The 24,967-nt window shown below is 37.6% G+C and overlaps 1 protein-coding gene across 1 annotated transcript in view; it reads right to left on the reverse strand.

Annotated features, from left to right (window-relative positions):
- Positions 1–24,967, reverse strand: part of PDE5A (phosphodiesterase 5A) — a 530,049-nt gene that overhangs the window by 198,263 nt on the left and 306,819 nt on the right. The window contains exon 8 of the mRNA XM_053703601.1: positions 21,226–21,334. Coding sequence (XP_053559576.1) covers positions 21,226–21,334 — 109 coding nt within the window. The remainder of the gene's footprint in view (positions 1–21,225; positions 21,335–24,967) is intronic.

Raw genomic sequence — 24,967 nt, forward strand, 5'->3', positions numbered from 1 at the left:
TAAAACACAGCTGTTCTTGGGTGTTCTATATACAGATAATCAAAAGTTGACTTGTCAATGAAGCCATATCTTCTACCTTCATTGAGAAGTTTAAGTAGTTGTCTTTGAAAATCAAAACGTGGATTAAAGGAGACCTTCTTGTAGACATTAGTGTCTTCCAATTGCCTCTTAGCTTCTCCTATGTACCACGTTTTGTCACAGACAACTACACTGCTGCCTTTATCGGCTCTTTTGATAACAATGTTCTCATTTTGTTCAAGGGCTCTCAGGGCATCTCTTTCTCCTTTAGTAAGGTTATTAGTAGTATGTGTTTTAAATTCATTTAGCGTAGTCAAGTCCTCAACCACTCTCTTCTGAAATAGCTCCAGTTGTTTACCCCTAGATTGTAGGGGATAAAAACTGGATCTACATTTATAGCCATCATTTTTGTTTTTATTTAATTGGTTCTCATCTTCTACGTGACTTTCTCCTTCCATTAGCAGCTGCTCTAGATCTTTGTATGTACAGACATCTTGAAAGCTCATGCTGCTGACTGCATTACCGGCTATAGTGTTAACAGGGGTTCCACTGATCTCTCTACTTTCATTCTCTTTATAAAAGTGTTTTTTTTAGGGTTACACACTCACACAACCAAACCCCCAAATAAAACCCTAACTAAAAAAACCTAAGCTCCCCATTGCCTTGAAAAGGGCATTTGGATGGGCATTGCCCTTAAAAGGGCATTTAGCTGTATTGCTGCCCAAACCCTAACCTAAAACTAAAACCCACCCAATAAACCCTTAAAAAAACCTAACACTAACCCCTGAAGATCCACTTACAGTTTTGAAGAGCCGACATCCATCCTCAACGAAGCTGGGAGAAGTCCTCAATGAAGCGGCAAGAAGTCCTCAATGAAGCCGGGAGAAGTCTTCATCCAAGCTGGCAGAAGTGGTCCTCCAGGCGGGCAGAAGTCTTCATCCAGATGGCATCTTCTATCTTCATCCATCTGGCGCGGAGCGGGTTCATCTTCAAAACATCTGGCATGGAGCATCCTCTTCTTACGACAACTCCTGACGAATGAAGGTTCCTTTAAGTGACGTCCCTTAGATTCTGAATGGCTGATAGAATTCTATCAGCCAATAGGAATAAAGGTTGAAAAAATCCTATTGGCTAATGCAATCAGCCAATAGGATTGAACTTCTGTCCTATTCGCTGATCCAATCAGCCAATAGTATTGAGCTTGCATTCTATTGGCTGATTGGAACAGCCAATAGAATGCAAGCTCAATCCTATTGGCTGATTGCATCAGCCAAAAGGATTTTTTCAACCTTAATTCCGATTGTCTGATAGAATTCTATCAGCCAATCGGAATCTAAGGGACGCCATCTTGGATGACGTCACTTAAAGGAACCTTCATTCATTGGGAGTCGTCGTAAGAAGAGGAGACTCTGCGCCGGATGTCTTGAAGATGGATCCGCTCCACGCCGGATGGATGAAGATAGAAGATGCCATCTGGATGAAGACTTCTGCCCGTCTGGAGGACCACTTCTGCTGGCTTGGATGAAAACTTCTCTCAGCTTTGTTGAGGACTTCTTGCTGCTTCGTTGAGGACTTCTCCCGGCTTCGTTGAGGATGGATGTCGGCTCTTCAAAACTGTAAGTGGATCTTCAGGGGTTAGTGTTAGGTTTTTTTAAGGGTTTATTGGGTGGGTTTTAGTTTTAGATTAGGGTTTGGGCAGTAATAGAACTAAATGCCCTTTTAAGGGCAATGCCCATCCAAATGCCCTTTTCAGGGCAATGGGGAGCTTAGGTTTTTTAGTTAGGGTTTTATTTGGGGGGTTGGTTGTGTGGGTGGTGGGTTTTACTGTTGGGGGGTTGTTAGGTGTAATTAGTTTAAATATCTTGTAATTTGTTTTTTATTTTGTGTAATTTAGTGATTGTTTTTTTTTTTTAATGTAGGTATTTGTTTTTAATTTAATTCATTGTATTTAATTTAGGTAATTTATTTAATTGTAGTGTAAGGTTAGGTGTTAGTGTAAGACAGGTTAGGTTTTATTTTACAGGTGAATTTGTATTTATTTTAGCTAGGTAGTTAGTAAATAGTTAATAACTATTTAGTAACTATTCTACCTAGTTAAAATAAATACAAACTTGCCTGTAAAATAAATAAAAAACCGTAAGCTAGATACAATGTAACTATCAGTTATATTGTAACTAGCTTAGGGTTTATTTTATAGGTAAGTATTTAATTTTAAATAGGAATAATTTAGGTAATGATAGTAGGTTTTATTTTGATTTATTTTAATTATATTTAAGTTAGGGGGTGTTAGGGTTAGGGTTAGACTTAAGTTTAGGGGTTAATAAATGTAGTATAGTGGCGGCGACGTTGGGGGCGGCAGATTAGGGGTTAACAACTGTAATGTAGGTTGCGGCGATGTTAGGGACAGCAGATTAGGGGCTAATAATATTTAACTGGTGTTTGCGAGGCGGGAGTGCGGCGGTTTAGGGGTAAATATGTTTATTATAGTGGTGGCGATGTCCGGAGCGGCAGATTAGGGGTTAATAAATGTAGGTAGGTGGTGGCGATGTTAGGGACAGCAGATTAGGGGTTAATAATATTTAACTAGTGTTTGCTAGGCGGGAGCGCGGCGGTTTAGGGATTAATATGTTTATTATAGTGGCGGCGATGTCGGGAGCGGCAGATTAAGGGTTAATAATTTTCTTTTAGTGTTTCTTTTAGTGTGGGAGGGCCTCGGTTTAGGGGTTAATTGGTAGTTTATGGGTGTTAGTGTACTTTTTAGCACTTTAGTTATGAGTACATCTCATATGCTACAACTTTGTAGCGTAAAACTCATAACTACTGACTATAGAATGCATTACGAATCTTGCGGGATAGGCTGTACCACTCACTTTTTGGCCCCCCAAAAAAGCTTGTAATACCGTCGCTATGGAAGTCCCATTGAAAAAAGACTTTACGAAAATTACGTAAGTTAATTTGCGGTATGGTCAAAAAAGTGTGCGGTACAGCTGTACCTACAAGACTCGTAATAGCAGCGTTAGTGAAAAAGCAGCGTTATGAGCCTTAACAATGCTTTTTTACTCGTAAAGCAAAACTCGTAATCTAGCCATGTGTTTCCTTCTTCCTCAACTTCCCTTTGTATTTCCTTTAGAATTTAAGCTCATGAGTCCCCCTGTCCTGTTGATCATTTTATGCAATGATGGTTTACAGCTTACAGTAACTCAAGGACAGAACCCTCTACTCTTATGTTTTATGTAAATGACTTTTGCTTATTGTACTCCATAACTGTATACTTAGTGGTCAATTTATCAAGCTCCGTATGGAGCTTGATGCCCCGTGATTCCGGTGAGCCTGAAGGTCTAAAGACCGCTGCTTCATAACTTGTCCACCTGCTCTGAGGCTGCGGGCAGAAATCAACCCAATCGAATACGAATGGGTTGATTGACACCGATTGGCGAAGAATCTGCCTGCATTGCATCAGCAGTTCACAAGAACTGCTGGTGCAATCATAAATGCCGACAGCGTATGCTGTCTGCATTTATCAATGTGCAGCGGACATGATCCGCTATATCGGATCATGTCCGCTCGCACCATAGTAAATAGGCCCCCATATGTTACAGTGCTGCGTAATATTTTGGTGCTTTATAAATAAACAATAAACATAATAATAATGTCTCCAAAAACGTCACATATAAAGTCAGCATTTGATTGAAATAAGGACAAGAGAAGGCTGTAGAAAGAGGAACGCAATGTGAAACATTGCTTTATATACTTTTGTATTATGTGTTGGCTTGCAAGAAGTAAAGCATGGTATTTTACTACAATGCAAGAACCAAAACAGACAGCAAGTTCTTATAAACAGTTCATTATGTAAAATCAGACTCTACTGGTTTGCGTAAGATTAAGGGGAAAAAAAGATGGAAAAAATGGAGGATGAGAGTCCCACTGAGAGTGGCAACCCTGGTATTCCAGGCCGATAACAGGATTACTGACATAAGTTAGGGGTACGATTGGTGGTAAAGTGTTTCAACCCACAAATAAACCTTTTTTTTTAATCCTGTTAATAAGTTTTATTCCCTGAAGATTTCTCATCCTACACTTTCCTTATTTTTCTTATTCCAATAAGTCCCTTGCAAAATATTATATCTTTTTATGTAAGACCCATTAGCCCTTCATTTTTTTCTCTTCATTTTGTTTTTTTGGTATTATTTGAGGGGGGGGGGGGGGTTAGCACCAGGTGTTTTTTCCTCTAGGTCACCCAGTTTTATATTTATATATATTTTTGTCACAGTACTACCTTAAATATATTTTTTATGTTCTAAAACTATCCCTTGATTTACAAGCAGGGCATTTTTGTATTTAATTTGATGTTTGCATTCTCTTATAAAGAATATAGCTAATGCTAGTGAAATGAAAAACTCCTTCACAAATAACCAATAAGATTTTTTATGGAATATTAATTTCACTGTATTTTTTTTAGATTTGATTCTGTCGTGGTTAATGTTCTAGGTGTAAAAATAGATTTCATGAGTTTGCTTTTAACACAACAAAATTCCCAGAAGACTCTGTTCCTGGCACATTGTGGTTTAATCCTCTATTTCCTAGTTATTTTACTGTACAATGAATTCATTATCTTGTTTGTGGCCAGCATGTGCATACAATAATTATATCTCTCCTGGGTACAATATTTCTTTACACAATTAATCCCTTTCAGATCACCCTTGTTTTGAATTTCAGTTGCATTACAAATTAAATAAAGATGGTTACATTGGTTTTCTAAAATGGTATCAACATGTTACATTTTTCCTTTTCCACAAACAAGACAGTCTTCGTGCTAAGTAATAGCATCCGGCTTTGACAGTCAAGCAAGCTTAAAGGGACACTGAACCCAATTTTTTTTCTTTCATAATTCAGAAAGAGCATGCCATTTTAAGCAACTTTCTAATTTACTCCTATAATAAATTTTTCTTCATTCTCGTGCTAACTTTATTTGAAAAGCAATAATATACGTTTAGAAGCCGGACCATTTTTGGTTAACAACCTGGGTTGTTCTTGCTGATTGGTGGCTAAATGCACCCACCATTAAACAAGTGCTGCCCATTGTTCTGAACCAAAAAATGGCTGGCTCCTTAGCTTAGATGCCTTCTTTTTTAAATAAAGAAGGCAAGAGAATGAAGAGAAATTTATAAAAGGAGTAAATTAGAAAGTTGCTTAAAATTGCATGCTCTATCTGAATCATTAAAGAAAAAATTTGGGTTTAGTGTCCCTTTAAAAAATATGTTCTAACCCATCCTTACATATAGCAGATACTACTAATTTCCTTTAGTTCAACAATAGTGTCTATTACCTATTAAAAAATAATTAGAGACACTGGCCACCCAATCCAATTTAATTATTTTTATATAATGTTCTTCAAATGGCTTTTTTTTTTCATTTCAAAGTCATTCAAACCTATCCAAAAAAGGATGACAGCCCATTGCTAAAGACTTTTTAAATGTATCTTTGACAGGATTACACCCCTTTTTATTGCATGGGAAACAATACAGCAGAATTATAATCCTAGGGCTGGATCCGATATACGGAGCAGGTTTCGGCACAAGCGTGGAAACCTGCGCCATCCGTAGTTTCAGCTCACAACTCGAGCTATCTTATATACGGCGCTGTCAGAGGCTAATGTGCCGTAAGTCTCACAAACCAGCGATGTCCAGAAATCTGCGTAAGTACAAATTTCTGGAGTCGCCAGTGACTTACGGCACTTTAGAAACTGCCGCCGCATAAAAAACCTGACTAAGTTATTAAATCGGCCGTACTGTCTAACACACCTCCTAAACATAGCCCGACACGTATACCCCTCTATCCGCTATCCCCCCTCACTCTCCTAATAATAATAAATGTATTAACCCCTAAACCGCCGCTCCCGGACCCCGCCGCACCTAATAAAGTTATTAACCCCTAAACCACCGCTCCCGGACCCCGCCGCCACCTACATTATCTATATTACCCCCTAATGTGAGCCCCCTACACCGCCGCTACCTATTTTATATATATTAACCCCTAATGTGAGCCCCTTACACCGCCACCAGCTATATTAAAATTATTAACCCCTAATTTAATCCCCCTACACCGCCGGACGCTATATTAAATACATTAACCCCTAATCTAATCCCCCTAAAGTAATCACCTCTATTACCAGCCCTTAAAAGGGCCTTTTGCGTGACATTGCCCCAAAGTAACAGCTCTATTGCCAGCCCTTAAAAGGGCTTTTTGCGGGCCATTGCCCTAAAGTAATCAGCTCTTTTACCAACCCTTAAAAGGGCTTCTTGAAATCTTTTTTTATTTTTTGTAATTTAGTGTAGTGTATTTAATTGTAGTTTAGTTTAGATATTTGTAGTTTATTTAATTTATTGATAGTATAGGTGTATTTGTAACTTAGGTTAGGATTTATTTTACAGGTAAATTGGTAATTATTTTAACTAGGTAGCTATTAAATAGTTATTAACTATTTAATAGCTATTGTACCTAGTTAAAATAAATACCAAGTTACCTGTAAAATAAATATAAACCCTAAAATAGCTACAATGTAATTATTAATTACATTGTAGCTATCTTAGGGTTTATTTTATAGGTAAGTATTTAGATTTAAATAGGAATATTTTAATTAATAATATTAATTAATATTAATTAGATTTATTTGAATAAGAATTTAGTTAGGGTGTTAGAGTTAGATAGGGCTATTATACTTAATATATATATATAATATAATAACGATATATTAACTATATTAACCCTAATATAATTAGGGTTAATATAGTTAATATATATATAATTTAATAACGATATTAACTATATTAACCCTAATATAATTAGGGTTAATATAGCTGGCGGCGATGTAGGGGGATCAGATTAGGGGTTAATCTATTTAATATAGGTGGCGGCTGTGTAGAGGGATTAGATTAGGGGTTAATCTATTTAATATAGGTGGCGGCAGTGTAGGGGGATTAGATTAGGAGGTAATACATTTATTATAGGTGGCGGCGGTGTAGGGGGATTTAGATTAGATGCAAAAGAGCTGATTACTTTGTGACAATGCCCTGCAAAAGGCCCTTTTAAGAGCTGGTAAAAGAGCTGATTACTTTGGGGAAATGCCCCACAAAAAGCCCTTTTAAGAGCTGTCAATAGAGCTGTTAATTTGGGACAATGTAACGCAAAAGGCCCTTTTAAGTGCTGGTAATAGAGGTGATTACTTTAGGGGGATTAGATTAGGGGTTAATGTATTTAATATAGCTAGCGGCGGTATAGGGGGATTAAATTAGGGGTTAATAATTTTAATATAGCTGACGGCGGTGTAGGGGGATTAGATTAGGGGTTAATAATTTAATATAGCTGGCGGCGGGGTAGGGGGATTAGATTAGGGGTTAATAATTTTAATATAGCTGGCGGCGGTGTAGGGGGATTAGATTAGGGGTTAATAATTTTATATAGCTGGCGGCGGGGTAGGGGGATTAGATTAGGGGTTAATAATTTTAATATAGCTGGCGGCGGGGTAGGAGCTCACATTAGGGGGTATGTAATGTAGATGGCGGCGGTGTAAGGGGCTCACATTAGTGGATATGTAATGTAGGTGGTGACGGTGTAGGGGGATCACATTAGGGGATTATACATTTAATGTAGGTGGCGGCGGGGTCCGGGAGCGGCGGTTTAGGGGTTAAATACTTTATTAGGGATTGCGGCGGGGGATCGCGGTAGATAGACATTGCGCATGCGTTAGGTGTTAGGATTTATTTAGCAGTTCGCGGTTGACAGGTAGATAGACATTGCGCATGCGTTAGGTGTTAGGTTTTATTTGACAGGTAGTTTAGGGAGTTACAGGGCTCCCTTACAGGGCGTAAGGGTTACTACGGCTGCATTTTGTGGCGAGGTGAAAATGGATTAAGATTTCTCAATTTTCGCCACGTAAGTCCTTACGCTGTATATTGGATACCAAACTGCGCGGGTTTGGTATACCTGTCTATGGCCCAAAAAACTACGGGCGAAGGCAGAAATATACGAGCGTAACTTCTAGGTTACGCCGTATATAGGATACCAAACCAGCACAAATTTTGGCGTTGCCGGCTTTTGCGGGCGACGCTGTATATCGGATTGAGGCCCTAATTTCCAGCAGTTTTTCACATGATTTTGGATTTTCAATTGCAAAAGCACTTAGCTCTTGAAGACCCAATCAGACATATTTCTAACAATTCATTTTTTATTAACATTTTTATACATGCTCATTGCGTATGCTAATAAACAAAACTGTTTTTTGGATCAACAAGAAGTTAAAAATATCATATTTCTAAATGCTGATTCTTATACTCAAATAAAATCCGATCATCAGAAAGTTAATTTATGACTGTAATTGTTTAAACATTAAGGGCTAGATTACAAGTGGAGCACAAAATTGTCACTTGCCCGCAAACGGGCAAATACAGTACAAACACAGTTAAACACTTTCGCCTAGATTACAAGTTTTGCACTATAAAGGGTGAGAAATGAACGCAACAAAAGTTGCGTTATTTCACCCTCCATAGCACTGCCATTACAAGTTTCTAAAAATCTGCCTTGTGCGTGCAATATGGTGGCGATGAGCTCCATACCGCACAAAATCCAAGGGCTGAGAATACGTGCTCATGCATGCTTTCCCCATACACATCAATGAGTACGATCGAGTTGATTGACACGTCCCCTGCTGGCGGCTGATTGGCCGTGAGTTTGCAGGAGGCGGCGTTGCACCAGCAGCTCTCCACATTCAGCGAGGTCTTGCGGACCTGATCCACACTGTCGGATCAGGTCCGCAAGACATTTGATAAATAGGCCCCCAAGTCTAAAAGACCCCTAATCTGCTGCCCCGACATTGCCGACACCTAAATAAAGTTATTAACCCCTAATCTACCGCTCCCGACATCGCTACCACTAATAAAAGCTATTAACCCCTATTCTGCTGCACCCGACATCGCTGCCACTATAATAAAGTTATTAACCCCATTCCACTGCACCCCAACATTGCCGACACTATAATAAAGATATTAATCCCTATTCTGCCACTCCACGACATCGCCGCCACTAAATAAAGTTATTAACCCCTAAACCTCTTGCCTCCCCCATCACCGCCACTACATAAAGTTATTAACCCCTAAACCTCTTGCCTCCACATCACCACCACTAAATAAACATATTAACCCCTAAACCGCCAGCCCCCCAAATCACAAAAAACTAAATTAAACTATTAACCCCTAAGCCTAACCTTTCCTAACTTTCAGTTAAAATTACAATATCCCTATCTTAAAATAAATAAAAACTTATCTGTGAAATTAAAAAAAAACTAAGTTTAAACTAACAATTAACCTAACATAACTATTATGCTAAAAGTAAAATAACTACCAATTAAATAAACTAAATTACACTTTAAAAAAAAACTAACACTAGTAAAAAAATAAATTCTAAAATTACAAAAAATAAAAAAAGCTAAATTACAAAAAATAACAAACACTACTGTAAATAACCAAAAATAACAAACACTATAGACTTATATATAAGTGCTTTACAGCCCTTTATAGTCTAGTAGCTGAAAACATGAAAAAAACATATTTTTGCAATATTTATAATTAATAAACAAATAGATTACGAGTTTTGCATTACGGTTTTAACATGGAAAAAATGTCCATTTCAGCGAACGCAGCCATTACGAGCCTTGTCGGTATAGCTATACCGCAAGCATTTTAGCTTGTAACGCAATGTCAATCACGCACTCAAAATAATGACATTTTTGCGTGGGATTTCCATAGCCCCAGTATTACAGGTTGTGCCGTGAGGCTAAAATGCTTGCGTTACAGCCTATACCAACACAATCCATTCGCCATCTGAGACCAGTTGTTATGAGTTTTGCGCAACAAAACTGTTACACAAAACTCATAACTAAACTGTTACAAAGTACACTAACACCCATAAACTCCCGATTAACCCCTATTCCACTGCCCTCCCGCATTACAAACATCAAATTAAACTTATTAACCCCTAATCTGCCGCTCCCGTCATCGCCGCCACTTATAAAAGTTATTAACCACTATTCTGCCGCTCCCCGACATCGCCACTGCTATAATAAAGTTATTAACCCATAAACCTCTGGCCTCCCACATCTCCGCCACTAAATAAATCTATTAACCCCTAAATCCCCAGCCCCACACATCACAAAAAAAATAAATTAAACTATTAACCCCTAAACCTAACAACCCCCTAACTTTAAATTAAAATTACAATATCCCTATCTTAAAATAAATAAAAACTTACCTGTGAAATTAAAAAACCTAAGTTTAAACTAACAATTAACTTAACATAACTATTATACTAAAATTAAAATAACTACCAATTAAATAAACTAAACTAAACTAAATCAGCCAATAGAATTTCAGTAGCTCTCATCTTATTGGCTGATTTGAACAGCCAATAGGATTTCAGTAGCTCTCATCCTATTGGCTGATTTGAATTTAAAATATCAAATCAACCAATAGGAATGCAAGTGGCGCCATTTTGAAAAGACTTCCTTGCATTGAAGATTCAGTGTACAGCGGTGACCGTATGAAGAGGATGCTCCGCGCCGGATGTCTTCAATGAGGGACCCACTCCAAGCCGCCAGGATCAAGATAGAAGACGGCGCCGAGATGAAGATAGAATATGCCGCCAGGATGAAGATAGAAGATGCCGCCTGGATGAAGATAGATGGATGAAGACCTCGCCGCCTGGATGTCCAGACTTCAGAAACTGTAAGTGGGTTGTCGGGGTTTAGTGTTAGGTTCTTTTTAATTTTTGGGGGGTGTTTTTTTTTTAGATTAGGGTTTGGGCTTTTTTAAAAGAGCTAAATGCCCTTTTAAGGGCAATGCAAACGAGCTAAATGCCCTTTTAAGGACAATGCCCATACAAATGCCCTTTTCAGGGCAATGGGTAGCTTAGGTTTTTGTTAGAGTTAGGTTTTTTTATTTTGGGGGGTTGGTTGGGTGGGAGGTTTTACTGTTGGGGGGTCTTTGTATTTTTTTACAGGTACAAGAGCTGATTTCTTTAGGGCAATACCCTACAAAAGGCCCTTTTAAGGGCTATTGGTAGTTTATTGTAGGCTAGGGTTTTTTTTATTTTGGGGGGCTTTTTATTTTTATAGGGCTATTAGATTAGGTGTAATTGTTTTCATTTTGGATAATATTGTTTGTTATTTTTTGTAATTTATAAATGTATAAATATGTATTGTGTTTATAAATACATACATATACATATAAATACATATGTATACAGTACACATATATACACACATGTATATGGTAAAGCTCTTTGCCTCCCTTTTTTTTCTAACACCTGGGACCTCATATCTTTGAGCCCTTATAACTTTTTAATGCAATAATTTATTAAAAAAAATAACGGCTAGATTACGAGTCTTGCGTTAGCCTTAAAAAGCAGCATTGAGGGGTCCCAACGCTGCTTTTTAACGCCCGCTGGTATTATGAGTCAGGCAGGAGAGGGTCTACCGCTCACTTTTTTCCGCGATTTTAGCATACCGCAAATCCCTTTACGTCAATTGCGTATCCTATATTTTTAATGGGATTTTCCTAACGCCGGTATTACGATTGCCTTAAAAAGTGAGCGGTAGACCCTTTACTGTCCAGACTCCTACCGCATTTAAAAGTCAGTAGTTAAGAGTTTTATGGGCTAACGCCGTAACATAAAACTCTTAACTAAAGTGCTAGAAAGTACACTAAAACCCATAAACTACCCATTAACCCCTAAACCGAACCCCCCCCCCCAAATCTCAAACACTATAATAAAATTATTTAACCCCTAATCTGCCGACCGGACATCGCCACCACTTTAATAAATGTATTAACCCCTAAACCGCCGCAATCCCGTCTCGCAAACACTAGTTAAATTTTATTAACCCCTAATCTGCCGTCCGTAACATCGCCGACACCTACCTACATTTAGTAACCCCTAATCTGCCGCCCCCAACGTCGCCGCTACTATATAAAATTTGTTAACTCTAAATCTAAATCTAACCCTAACCCCCCTAACTTAAATATAATTTAAATAAAACAAAATTAAATTACTACAATTAAATAAATTAATCCTATTTAAAACTAAATACTTACCTATAAAATAAACCCTGATAGCTACAATATAATTAATAATTACATTGTAGCCATCTTAGGGTTTATTTTTATTTTACAGGCAACTTTGTATTTATTTTAACTAGGTTCAATAGTTATTAAATCGTTATTAACTATTTAATACCTACCTAGCTAAAATAAGTACAAAAGTACCTGTAAAATAAACCCTAACCTAAGTTACAATTATACCTAACACTACACTATAATTAAACTAATTACCTAAACTACCTACAATTAATTACAATTAAATTAAATAAATTAAATTACGGAAACCCCCCCCACTAAATTACAAAAAATAAAAAAGAATTACAAGAATTTTAAACTAATTACACCTAATCTAATCCCCCTAATAAAATAAAAAAGCCCCCCAAAATAATAAATTTCCCTACCCTATACTAAATTACAAATAGCCCTTAAAAGGGCCTTTTGCGGGGCATTGCCCCAAAGTAATCAGCTCTTTCACCTGTAAAAAAAAATACAATACCCCCCCAACATTAAAACCCACCACCCACACCCAACCTTACTCTAAAACCCACCCAATCCCCCCTTAAAAAAACCTAACACTACCCCCTTGAAGATCACCCTACCTTGAGACGTCTTCACCCAGCCGGGCACAAGTGGTCCTCCAGAGGGTCCGAAGTTTTCATCCTATCCGGTCAGAGGAGGACATCCAGACCAGCAGAAGGCTTCATCCAGGTGGCATCTTCTATCTTCATCCTTCCGGAGCGGGTCCATCTTCAAGACATCCGACGCGGAGCATCCTCTTCATCCGACGGCCGACGACTGAATGACTGGTCCTTTAAGTGACGTCATCCAAGATGGCGTCCCTTGAATTCCGATTGGCTGATAGAATCCTATCAGCCAATCGGAATTAAGGTAGGAAAAATACTATTGGCTGATGCAATCAGCCAATAGGATTGAAGTTCAATCCGATTGGCTGATCCAATCAGCCAATAGGATTGAGCTTGCATTCTATTGGCTGTTCCAATCAGCCAATAGAATGCGAGGTCAATCCTATTGGCTGATTGCATCAGCCAATAGGATTTTTCCTACCTTATTTCCGATTGGCTGATAGGATTCTATCAGCCAATCGGAATTCAAGGGACGCCATCTGGGGCAGTAGATTAGGGGTTCATAAGTATAATGTAGGTTGTGGCGGTGTCCGGAGCAGCAGATTAGGGGTTAATAATATAATGTAGGTGTCAGCGATAGCGGGGGCGGCAGATTAGGGGTTAATAAGTATAAGATTAGGGGTGTTTAGATTCGGGGTTCATGTTAGGGTGTTAGGTGCAGACATAAAATTAATTTCCCCATAGGAAACAATGGGGCTGCGTTAGGAGCTGAACTCTGCTTTTTTGTAGGTGTTATGTTTTTTTTTGAGCCAGCTCAGCCCCATTGTTTCCTATGGGGAAATCGTGCACAAGCACCGTAAGCAGCGCTGGTATTACAGTGAGATGTGGAGCTAAATTTTGCTCAACGCTCACTTTTCTGAGGCTAACGCCGGCTTGAAGAAAAACCTGTAATACCAGCGTTGGCTTAAGTGAATGGTAAGAAAAAAAGGCTTGTTAGCCCCGCACAGCCTTACCGTCAAAAACTCGTAATCTAGACGTCAGTTTTATTAGATGGTGTTATTATGAGTGTAACTGTACTTTTTAATGTATTTTTTATATATTTTGTGCAACTTTTTATTTGTGACAGGTAACCAGAGCTCTGAAGTCACGTTAACCCGACGCATGTTAAATTCAATTGTGTTTGAGTGACGTGTTTACTTTCAACTTGTAATATGCGTGCTATTTCCGATGCATGCAAAGAGTCACAATAAAACCTTTATCACTTGCCTGTTAGTGCGCCACTTGTAGTCTAGCCCTTAAAGGGACATTGTACTGTAATTTTTCTCCAATTTGTATGTGCATATGTATATGGGAACACATACATACATACATATATTCATTCATCTAGACACATACAAATACACACACATACACACATATATAGTTGGATAAAACGCTTTCTTCTTCCTTTTTTAGAACCATTGACAAGTTTGAATGCCTAGATCCTGCTTTAAAGGGACATAATACCCATATGCTAAATCACTTTAAAGTGATGCAGTGTAACTGTAAAATGCTTACAAGTAAATATCACCTGAACTACTCTATGTAAAAAAGAAAGATATTTTACCTTAAAGGGACACTGAACCCAAATTTTTTCTTTCGTGATTCAGATAGAGCATGCAATTTTTAGCAACTTTCTAATTTACTCCTATTATCAAATTTTCTTCATTCTCTTGGTATCTTTATTTGAAATGCAAGAATGTAAGTTTAGATGCCGGCCCATTTTTGGTGAACAACCTGGGTTGTCCTTGCTGATTGGTGGATAAATACATCCACCAATAAAAAACTGCTGTCCAGAGTCCTGAACCAAAAAAAAGCTTAGATGCCTTCTTTTTCAAATAAAGATAGCAAGAGGACAAGGGAAAATTGATAATAGAAGTAAATTAGAAAGTTGCTTAAAATTGCATGCTCTATCTGAATCACAAAAGAAAAAATAAATGGGTTCAGTGTCCCTTTAAAGTTTCCTCAGCTCACAATAGTAAGTGCTATGTGAACAGATATACTGTAGCTACTGTCAGCTGCATGTTGGAAAAAAATACCAACAACAACCAATCAGCTTCATCAAGAGCTAATGTCACATTTTGCTTTACTGTGATCTCATGATATTTCTCTAAAATCTTGTGAGATTTTATAGTAAACTTCCTTAAACTGAGGAGGAAAATAACATGATTGTGCCTGGACATGCCAGTATATGCTCCATTGCAAGTCCTGGGACTTGCATCCTGATTGGCTGCTTACAATGTGATGTGGCTACTGAGGAAATTTTAAGGTAAAATATCTTCCATTTTTACATAGAGATGATCAGGTAAAATCTTCTAGTCAGCTTTTTACAGCTATGCTGCATCACTTTCAAATTCTTCGACATCTGGGTATCATGTCCCTTTAAGAAAAAACAAAAACCCTACCTTCTGAACATTATACTAGAACATGAGACAGAACCCTGTCAATTAATTTTGTTTTCCCTAGGATATTAAATCTTTAAAGGAAATTCCACCAATAGCCTCATCTAGTCTCCCAGTGAAAAAAAATCCATGCAGGAAAGAAAGGAACATCTTTGGGATTAGAGACTAAAGGGACAATTTATCAATGTTTGTCCGACATGATACGAAGTAGCGTATCATGTCCGACACGCTGTCGGCATTTAACATTGCACAAGCAGTTCACCAGAACTGCTTGTGCAATGCCGCCCCCTGCAGATTGGTGGCCAATCGGCCGCTAGCAGTGGGTGTCAATCAGCCCGATCGTATAGGATCGGGCGTATTGCAGACCCCAGCTTCAGAGGCAGCGGACCAGTTATGGAGCAGCAGTCTTAAGACCGCTGCTTCTTAACTGCTGTTTCAGCGTGGAAACAGGGGCATTAAGCTCCATTCGGAGCTTGATAATTCGGCCCCTAACACTTTGCGCTTTTTCTTCCTATCTTGAGAAAGAAAAGTATTCTTCCCATCCATAACTTTATAAATAATGGAATCTACTTCAGAACCAATAATTACCTTTCCAGCAAAGAGTCAAAAAGGATCTGCTTACAGATATTAATCAAAATCCGGATCTTTATATATAAGCTTGAACAACAAAAGCAGTGCACTTTGCAGTTAAATGATCTCCGTAAGCATAACAGAAAAAAAACATTTATTAATTCTGACAAGCTAATCGCTGGCAAAATGCTATTCATAGAAGCTGGTTGAATAAGCAAAAAACCCTTCTGAAATCCAGCCACATGCTACTCACTTTAGTAACACTTTAGATAAAATAGTACCAAATATGGCTGGTTTGGAAACAGAGCCAGCAGACCAAAACAAATATCTACCCATAGGTAATAGCTGCACCCACTTTAGGCAGCTGGTCTTAAACTGAACAGAAAAGTAAATCATGCAGTCTACTTGATATGTTTTATTGTTTAAAAAGATAATCCCTTTATTACCCATTCTCCAGTTTTTCACAACCAACATATTTATATTAATATACTTTTTACTTCTGTGATTACCTTGTATATAAGCCTCTATAGAGTGCCTCATTATCTTAGTGTTATTTACAAACTTTTATTTTAAGCCAATCAGTGCCGGCTCATGAATAACTCCACAGGAGTGAGCCCACTGTTATCTATATGACACACATAAACTAGCAGTGCTTGGTTGTAAAAAGTTAATAAAATGCACTAAGATAAGAGGTAGCCTGTAGTGGCTTAGAAACAGGCAGATATTTAAATGTTATAAAGTATATTCATTTAAAAATGTGCAAAGTTGGGAAATGTGTATTAAAGGCATAATCTATTTTTTTGAAATAATAAAAAAATAAGAGCACTGTCCCTGTAAATACTTAGAAAGGAAACAATTAAAAAAAAAAAAATCGAATTAACTTCTGTTATCAAGTGTGCTTCATTCCCCTGAAATTCTTTGTTGAAGGCTTACCTAGAGGTGTCTGGAGCTCTACATGGCAGAAAACAGTGCTGCTGTCTTGCAAATGTATAACATTCTTCCAAAACTGCTGTCATGTAGTGATCCAGACATGTGCATTCTCCTGAGCTTATATCCCTGCGTTTTCAACAAAAGATACCAAGAGAACAAAGAAAATTATTAATAAAAGCAGTAAAATAGAAAGTTGTTTAAAACTGCATGTTTTATCTGAACCATGAAAGAAATTATTGGGTTTCATGTCCCTTTAAAATGCATTTGATCCGCAGTTTACAGAGGCAAAATATTACACCCACAACAGGGATGAAAAATCTATAGATCGAGAAAAGAATAGTGGAATTTTCTCTTCTAAATACTCATTACCTCATTTAAATCTGCACTGAATAAGGGTTTCAGAAATGCTGCGGACTCCTAAGAGCACTGTCACATAAATTTACCATGAAATGAGCAGAAGGGGCCCCAATGCCCCGTATTGGCCCCAACGCCTCTTAAGACCGCTGCTCCATAGCTCATCCATCGCCTCTGAGGCGAAGGACAGCAATCCGCCCGATCTTATACGATCGGGTTGATTGACACCTTCTGCTAGCGACCGATTGGTCGCAAATCTGCAGGGGGCGGCATTGCACAAGCAGTTCATCCATCCGCAGGATGATAAATCGGCCCCAAAATGTCTTGGAGCCTGTATGAGGAGGCCAGTCACATTGTGCGGGTAACTCTAACAATGGTCAGGATGGCCATACACTTGCAGTAGAAACTGTGCTGAACTGAAAGAGTTCAAATTCTTGTTTATTTGCATAAAATAACAACTTCTGACTAACAGAAGACGATATGAATGTTAAGAGTATAAATATTGGAAGAAGAGGCAATTTCTACTTATTTCAAGAAGTAACAGAAAAGTATATCCCTCTAGTACCTGAGTAGTATGTCATAATGTAAGATGTGAACTTTGTTTTTTATTATTTTACATGGGCCATGATTACACATTTTTCATCTTTAGAAAGACTGATATATATTTATACACTTTGCTTAAAAGCACTGAAATTGAACCCTACTATTCCTTCATATTAATATTTGCCAGTTCATGTTGATGATAAGAATGCGGTGAGTGAATTGCTTGAGGTCAACAGCAATTACTGAATGTGAAGCAATCAATAAGCCAGCATATTGTAAAACAACATTCAAGGACATTGTGTATTTTATAACTTCCCAATAGGTTAAGCACATACACTGTCATAGAGCCAAACACAATGCCTTCTACTAAAGTTTTAAAACATGGGGAACAAACATGCATGTTTCTCCCTGTGATATTATAAACTCCAAGAGACATATACTGGAAAATAAGGCATTCCCTTTATTTTTATACTGTATTACTGCATTTTTATACTGTATTACTGCATATTTATACTGTATTACTGCATTTTTATACTGTATTACTGCATATTTATACTGTATTACTGCATTTTTTATACTGTATTACTGCATTTTTACACTGTATTACTGCATTTTTACACTGTATTACTGCATTTTTTATACTGTATTACTGCATTTTTACACTGTATTACTGCATATTTATACTGTATTACTGCATTTTTTATACTGTATTACTGCATTTTTACACTGTATTACTGCATATTTATACTGTATTACTGCATTTTTTATACTGTATTACTGCATTTTTATACTGTATTACTGCATATTTATACTGTATTACTGCATTTTTATACTGTATTACTGCATATTTATACTGTATTACTGCATTTTTTATACTGTATTACTGCATTTTTATACTGTATTACTGCATTTTTTATACTGTATTACTGCATTTTTATACTGTATTACTGCATTTTTTTATTCTGTATTACTTTTAAGGATACTTAAAGGAACACAGAAGTGATGTTTGAACACTTTTTCCTATTTTTTTTAAATTGAGTGGTTAACCCCTGACTTTCAACAATAGTTTTATTTTTCCACCCCTGTATATTTTAATATGTGGTAGTCAAAAAGGCCACTTTCTTGGGGTGCCTGTGTGCCTATTGGAGAGCAGGGGCCACATTCCAGGGGTGCTTGGGGTCCTAATGGAGGGCAGGGGTCACTTTCACAGGGTGCTTGGGTGAGTTTTGATGAACAGGGGTCACTATTAGCAAACAGGGACCACTTAATAGCAAGCCAAAGCCACTTTTCTGGGTGACTGGGCACCTATTGGCTAGCAGGGACCACTTTCCTGACATGCCTGTGAGCCTATTGAAGTAGCAGGGGCAACTTTTTAAGTGGTACCTGTGTGCCTAATGGCGAGCAGGGGCAACTTTCCTGGGGTACCTGGACATCTATTGACTAGCAGAAACCACTTTCCTGGGGTGCCTGAGTGTCTATTGGAAGGCAGGGACTACTTTCCCGGGATGCCTGTGACAAATTTTCCCAGGGTGCTTGGGATCCTATTGGCATATAGGGGCCACATTCCTGGGATGCCTGGGTACCTAATGGTGAACAGATGACACTTTTTTAGGGTGCTTGGGTGTGTTTTGGTGAGCAGGGGCCACTTTTCTTGGGTGTCTGGGAACCTATTGGTGAACAGAGGCCACTTTCACAGGGTGTCTGGAAGCCTATTGGCAAGCAGGGGCCACTTTCACAGGGTGCCATGGCTTTGAAAGCTAAGAAAAATCATGCACATATAATTAGAATTTGTGAAAACTACTTGCCTGAGTTCTAATTAGGCAAAAGTATTTTACCTAGGCAAAAGCAATTTGCTTGAAATAACTATTTACCTATCACATATACACATACATACTTTATGTAATAAAATTATTATAATAGCACAAGTTCATAAAAACTACTTTATTAGAAATACTTCTACAATTTTTATGTTTTAGATTTATAAAACTGTTAACTTAAAACATTTTATTAATTCTATGATGCGTGATAACAATGATCCAGTATGTCACATAATCTCTGTCTTTGGTGATGTCAGTAATGACAACATTGATGATGCCATGTTTCATGTCACAAAAGTCACTCAGGGAGTTGAGAGGCATAAAAGTTTGCAATTTATCAGCTTTTAACATATAAGGCATAATTTCTAAAGCTGCACTAATCTTTCTTTCAGTAACCTTCACAGCATGAAAAATGTAGACATAAGCCAATATTTTTAAAATGTCGAAACAAAGATGCAGCCTTGTGATCACTCTGCTTCCCCTAACTATCCCTCTATAGTAGCCAAGAGAATTGTAGGAGAAATATTCTCTTGCTCTGTTTAGACCCTGCATCTTAGGCCTCGTGTATGAGTGTAATATTAGCATAGAAAAAAAACTATCATATGGGTCACAATGCATAAACAGACATTTCTTTCAGACATTCTGAAAAGGTATAAGAGTTGTCACATCTAAAAACTTATCAAAGCTACAGAAAAGTCAAAAATTAAATACTAACACTTAAAGGAACACTCAAGTCAAAATTAAACTTTAATTATTCAGATAGAGTATGCAATTTTAAATAACTTTCCATTTTTCTTCCATTAACAAAATGTGCACAGTCTTTTTATATTTTCACTATTTGAGTCACCAGCTCCTACTGAGCATGTGCAAGAATACACAGAATATACGTTTATATATGCATTTGTGATTGGCTGATGGCTGTCACATGATACTGGGAGAGTGGAAAAAGACATAACTTTGACATTTGTCAGAAAATAATCTACTAGTCATTTAAAGTTCAGACAAAGGACCAGGTTTATTAAGCAGCGGATGTTGCTTTATCTGCCCGAACGTCAGTTAAGAAGCAGCGGTTGTAAGACCGTTGCTCCTTAACTTGTCCACCACCATTTAAGTGGCGGACTGCAATAATCCTGATTGGCCGGGAATGTGCAGGGGGCGGCATTGCACAAGCATTTCACAAGAAATGTTTGTGCAATGTTAAATGCCTACAGCCTATGATGTCAGCATTTAGCGATGTCGTGCGGACATGGTTCGGTATAGCAAATCATATCCACCCAACATTTGGTAAATTGACCCCTAAGTGCTAATGTATAGTCTTTTTAACATGCATTTGTTGATTATAAAAATCTACTGTATTATACAGGTCCTTTAATATATAATGTTCAGCTCTATCATCCGCTATCATCCTTTTTTGTACATATATGGTCCTTTTTGTGTCTAATGCATGAGGTTATCATGATTTGATAGTACTGTTGATTGAAGATATCAAGTGTATTCATTGAGGATTACAATATTGCTAATTATTCTCCTGACACCTGGTATCCTCCCCTACAGTTCCCTAGGGTTGAAACACTTTTAATTATCTCCATAAACCTGTGAGCTAATCAAATTCAGCAATATATGTTCTACATGAAGAGACCTGTTTGTATTATGATGATAGTAAGTAATGACATCATTATAACTATCATTTTATTTTAAGAAGTATTTTAACAATTCCAAATAAATACAAAAGTTCTGTGTATACAAAACATGTAACAGCATATAGCAAAATGTATAAGGGAATCATACTAGTCCATTATATTGACTTGTAGATACTTACTGTCCAAGAAAACCTTTTATCTTTATAGACATCAGGGATGTTAAGTGGTTCCATTGTATTTGTAACATACTGAGCATACATGTAATTAATTTTGTTGACATCATATTCCCTAGCATAAAAAAAAAATTGGTTATAATGGATGTTACTTTTCAAGTTATTTTTTAATAAATAAGCAATAATAATGTAAGAGGTCTGGTAACTTCTGTTTCTCTGTTAAATTTATACTCAGATTTAGCATTACATTGTTAAAAAATAACATTGTTAACGAGGTACTTATAACAGAATTAAATTGTGTGTAGAGCAAAGGTGCTCAACCTTGACGCTCCAAAAGGTTTTGAAACTACACTTCCCATGATGCTCAGCCTGCTAATGCTCATTGTCTGAGCATCATGGGAAATGTAGTTCCAAAGCCTCTGGAGCACCAAGGTTGAGCACCCCTGGTTCAGAGCATGCAAGCACATTTTATTTTAAAGGGGAAGTCTCTCATGGTTACTCCATCCATGTGTGATATACCCACTTACTGAAGGGACAAAATGTATTCTTCAATATAGCAAAATGTATTGTCATGCATAATCACAGAGACACTGTGCTCCCAAACTCCCCATCTCCACTCTCTCACTCTTCTTCTTCCTGGAGTCCCATCTCTCTGTCCCATCTTTACACATAACCTCCCCCTCTCCTTTTGTTTTTTATATATCACAGAGAAATGTATGTTCAAAAAAGTATACAGCCACCAATAAACACCCTACTTAGTTCTTTCAGCAGTTGTCTTAGTCTTGAAGAATCACATGCATACTAATATTATAAGCACTCCATGATACATCTATCTATTAAACATTTGTATTTTATGTTAGTATTATGAGGTTTACCTTATCAGATACAAAATGTTACAAAAAAAAGCATGAATTACACATTTTTGTACTATACATTTTTTGAATTCTCCTTTGAAGTGTGCAGTTTCTCTTGAGATCTTACAAAGCACAAATTGAATCATTAATATTTTGTCAGAGAAGCACAAGGTCTAATTGCGATTAAACTACTTTAAAACTATCCAACAAGTCATACATGATGTCAAATTTATATATTTGTTTAATGGAAATTCTCCATTTGAGAAAGGACTTCCAGGATATATCATAGGTGACATAAAGTGCTTCATGAATGTTTCACAATTTTTTATGCTTATCTTGCTTTTTTTTTCTTCTTCAAATTTCCACTGAATAGCTTTGAGAAGACTGGATTGAATAGCAAATAATTGTTGATAATTATACAGCTTCAGCAAAATTCTGTGCACTTTTACTACTTTGACACCCAAAATAATTAGATGTGTCCATTTGCAAACTGCTTATTTCAATCAAATATATCTGCAGCAGCATAGCTTGGTCTGTCACCCTTTCATAAATGCTATACACAGGGAATAATAGATAGCATTTGGCATCAGTAAAATGATACAACCGTTGCACACCACAGGATAGATCATTTCTTACAGACTGTCTAGGTTCTTCATTTCAGTTAAAAAAAACATTCAGTAACAAACAATTTCTATTTCAGACCCTAGAAATAATAGACCAAAAGTAGTCTGAAACTACAGTTAAATCAGCTGTAATAAAGAAAAATACTGATTCAGCAATTACATTTTGAAAATAACATTAACTCCTTCACTAGCAGATTGTAGAGCTCCAGAATAATGGAAAATGATATCACTGACCATACGGCTCTACAGATGGAACATGTACTTCAATACAATTATCTTACTTCAGTACTCCAATTGCACATTGTCCTGGGAATTCTGATGTATGAAACTAGGGAAAATTACAACTAATGTGGAATGATGGAAATGTTTTAAATTTTGTAGAGAGAAGATCACACATTCATTTAAAAGAGATTCTAAAAGTGTATGTAGCAGATTAAAGGGGAGTAACAGCATATAATGTGACTTTATTCCCTATATAAATGTGTTTGTGTTTACGAATTTAAATAAGTGTAGTACATTGTACATTCTATTTTTTTTTTCTGAGATACCTATCATTATTATTACTCCACATTGCCCATTCTCCTTATAATAATTATTATACCATTTCTTGTCAAATTTCTTGCAACCCCCCTAAAAAAACACATGATCATGTTCAGGGATAGGCACAGACAAAGGCTGTGGAGGACATTTTCCAAATTACAGACCTTAGTGAAGGACACGAAGGTACATTTTAAATTAAAAACATTATTTTATAGTGCTTGGTGTTAATATACTGATTGCAGATACCACTGATCCTATAACCAGCCCTCCTCTGGTTATACCCATGTGCCAGTGTCACTACTGTGTCATTATATAGCGCTGTGTGTTATTATACTGATGCAGATACCACTGACCCTATAACCATCCCTTGTCTGGCTATACCCATGTGCCAGTGTCACTACTGTGTCATTATATAGTGCTGGGTGTTAATATACTGATGCAGATACGACCTACCCTATAACCAACCCTTGTCTGGCTATACGCATGTGCCAGTGTCACTACTGTGTCATTATATAGCGCTGGGTGTTATTATACTGATGCAGATACCACTGATTCTATAACCAGCCCTCCTCTGGCTATACACATGTGCCAATGTCACTACTGTGTCATTATATAGTGCTTGGTGTTATTATACTGATGCAGATACCACTGACCCTATAACCAGCCCTTATCTAGCTATACACATGTGCCAGTATCACTACTGTGTCTTTGTATAGTGCTTGGTGTTATTATACTGATGCAGATACCACTGACCCTATAACCAGCCCTCCTCTGGCTATACCCATGTGCCAGTATCACTACTGTGTCATTGTATAGAGCTGGGTGTTATTATACTGATGCAGATACCACTGACCCTATAACCAGCCCTCCTCTGGCTATACCCATGTGCCAGTGTCACTACTGTGTCATTATATAGCGCTGTGTGTTATTATACTGATGCAGATACCACTGACCCTGTAACCAACCCTTGTCTGGCTATACACATGTGCCAGTATCACTACTGTGTCTTTGTATAGTGCTTGGTGTTATTATACTGATGCAGATACCACTGATTATATAACCAGCCCTCCTCTGGCTATACCCATATGCCAGTGTCACTACTGTGTCATTATATAGCGCTGGGTGTTATTATACTGATGCAGATACCACTGACCCTATAACCAGCCCTCCTCTGGCTATACCCATGTGCCAGTGTCACTACTGTGTCATTATATAGTGCTGGGTGTTATTATACTGATGCAGATACCACTGACCCTATAACCAGCCCTCCTCTGGCTATACGCATGTGCCAGTGTCACTACTGTGTCATTATATAGCACTGGGTGTTATTATACTGATGCAGATACCACTGACCCTATAACCAGCCCTCCTCTGGCTATACCCATGTGCCAGTGTCACTACTGTGTCATTATATAGTGCTGGGTGTTATTATACTGATGCAGATACCACCTACCCTATAACCAACCCTTGTCTGGCTATACGCATGTGCCAGTGTCACTACTGTGTCATTATATAGCGCTGGGTGTTATTATACTGATGCAGATGCCACTGACCCTATAACCAGCCCTCCTCTGGCTATACCCATGTGCTAGTGTCACTACTGTGTCATTATATAGCACTGGGTGTTATTATACTTATGCAGATACCAATGACCCTATAACCAGCCCTCCTCTGGCTATACCCATGTGCCAGTGTCACTACTGTGTCATTATATAGCGCTGGGTGTTATTA

This window comes from Bombina bombina, chromosome 2, assembly GCF_027579735.1.
Source record: "Bombina bombina isolate aBomBom1 chromosome 2, aBomBom1.pri, whole genome shotgun sequence".
NCBI classification, from domain to species: domain Eukaryota; kingdom Metazoa; phylum Chordata; class Amphibia; order Anura; family Bombinatoridae; genus Bombina; species Bombina bombina.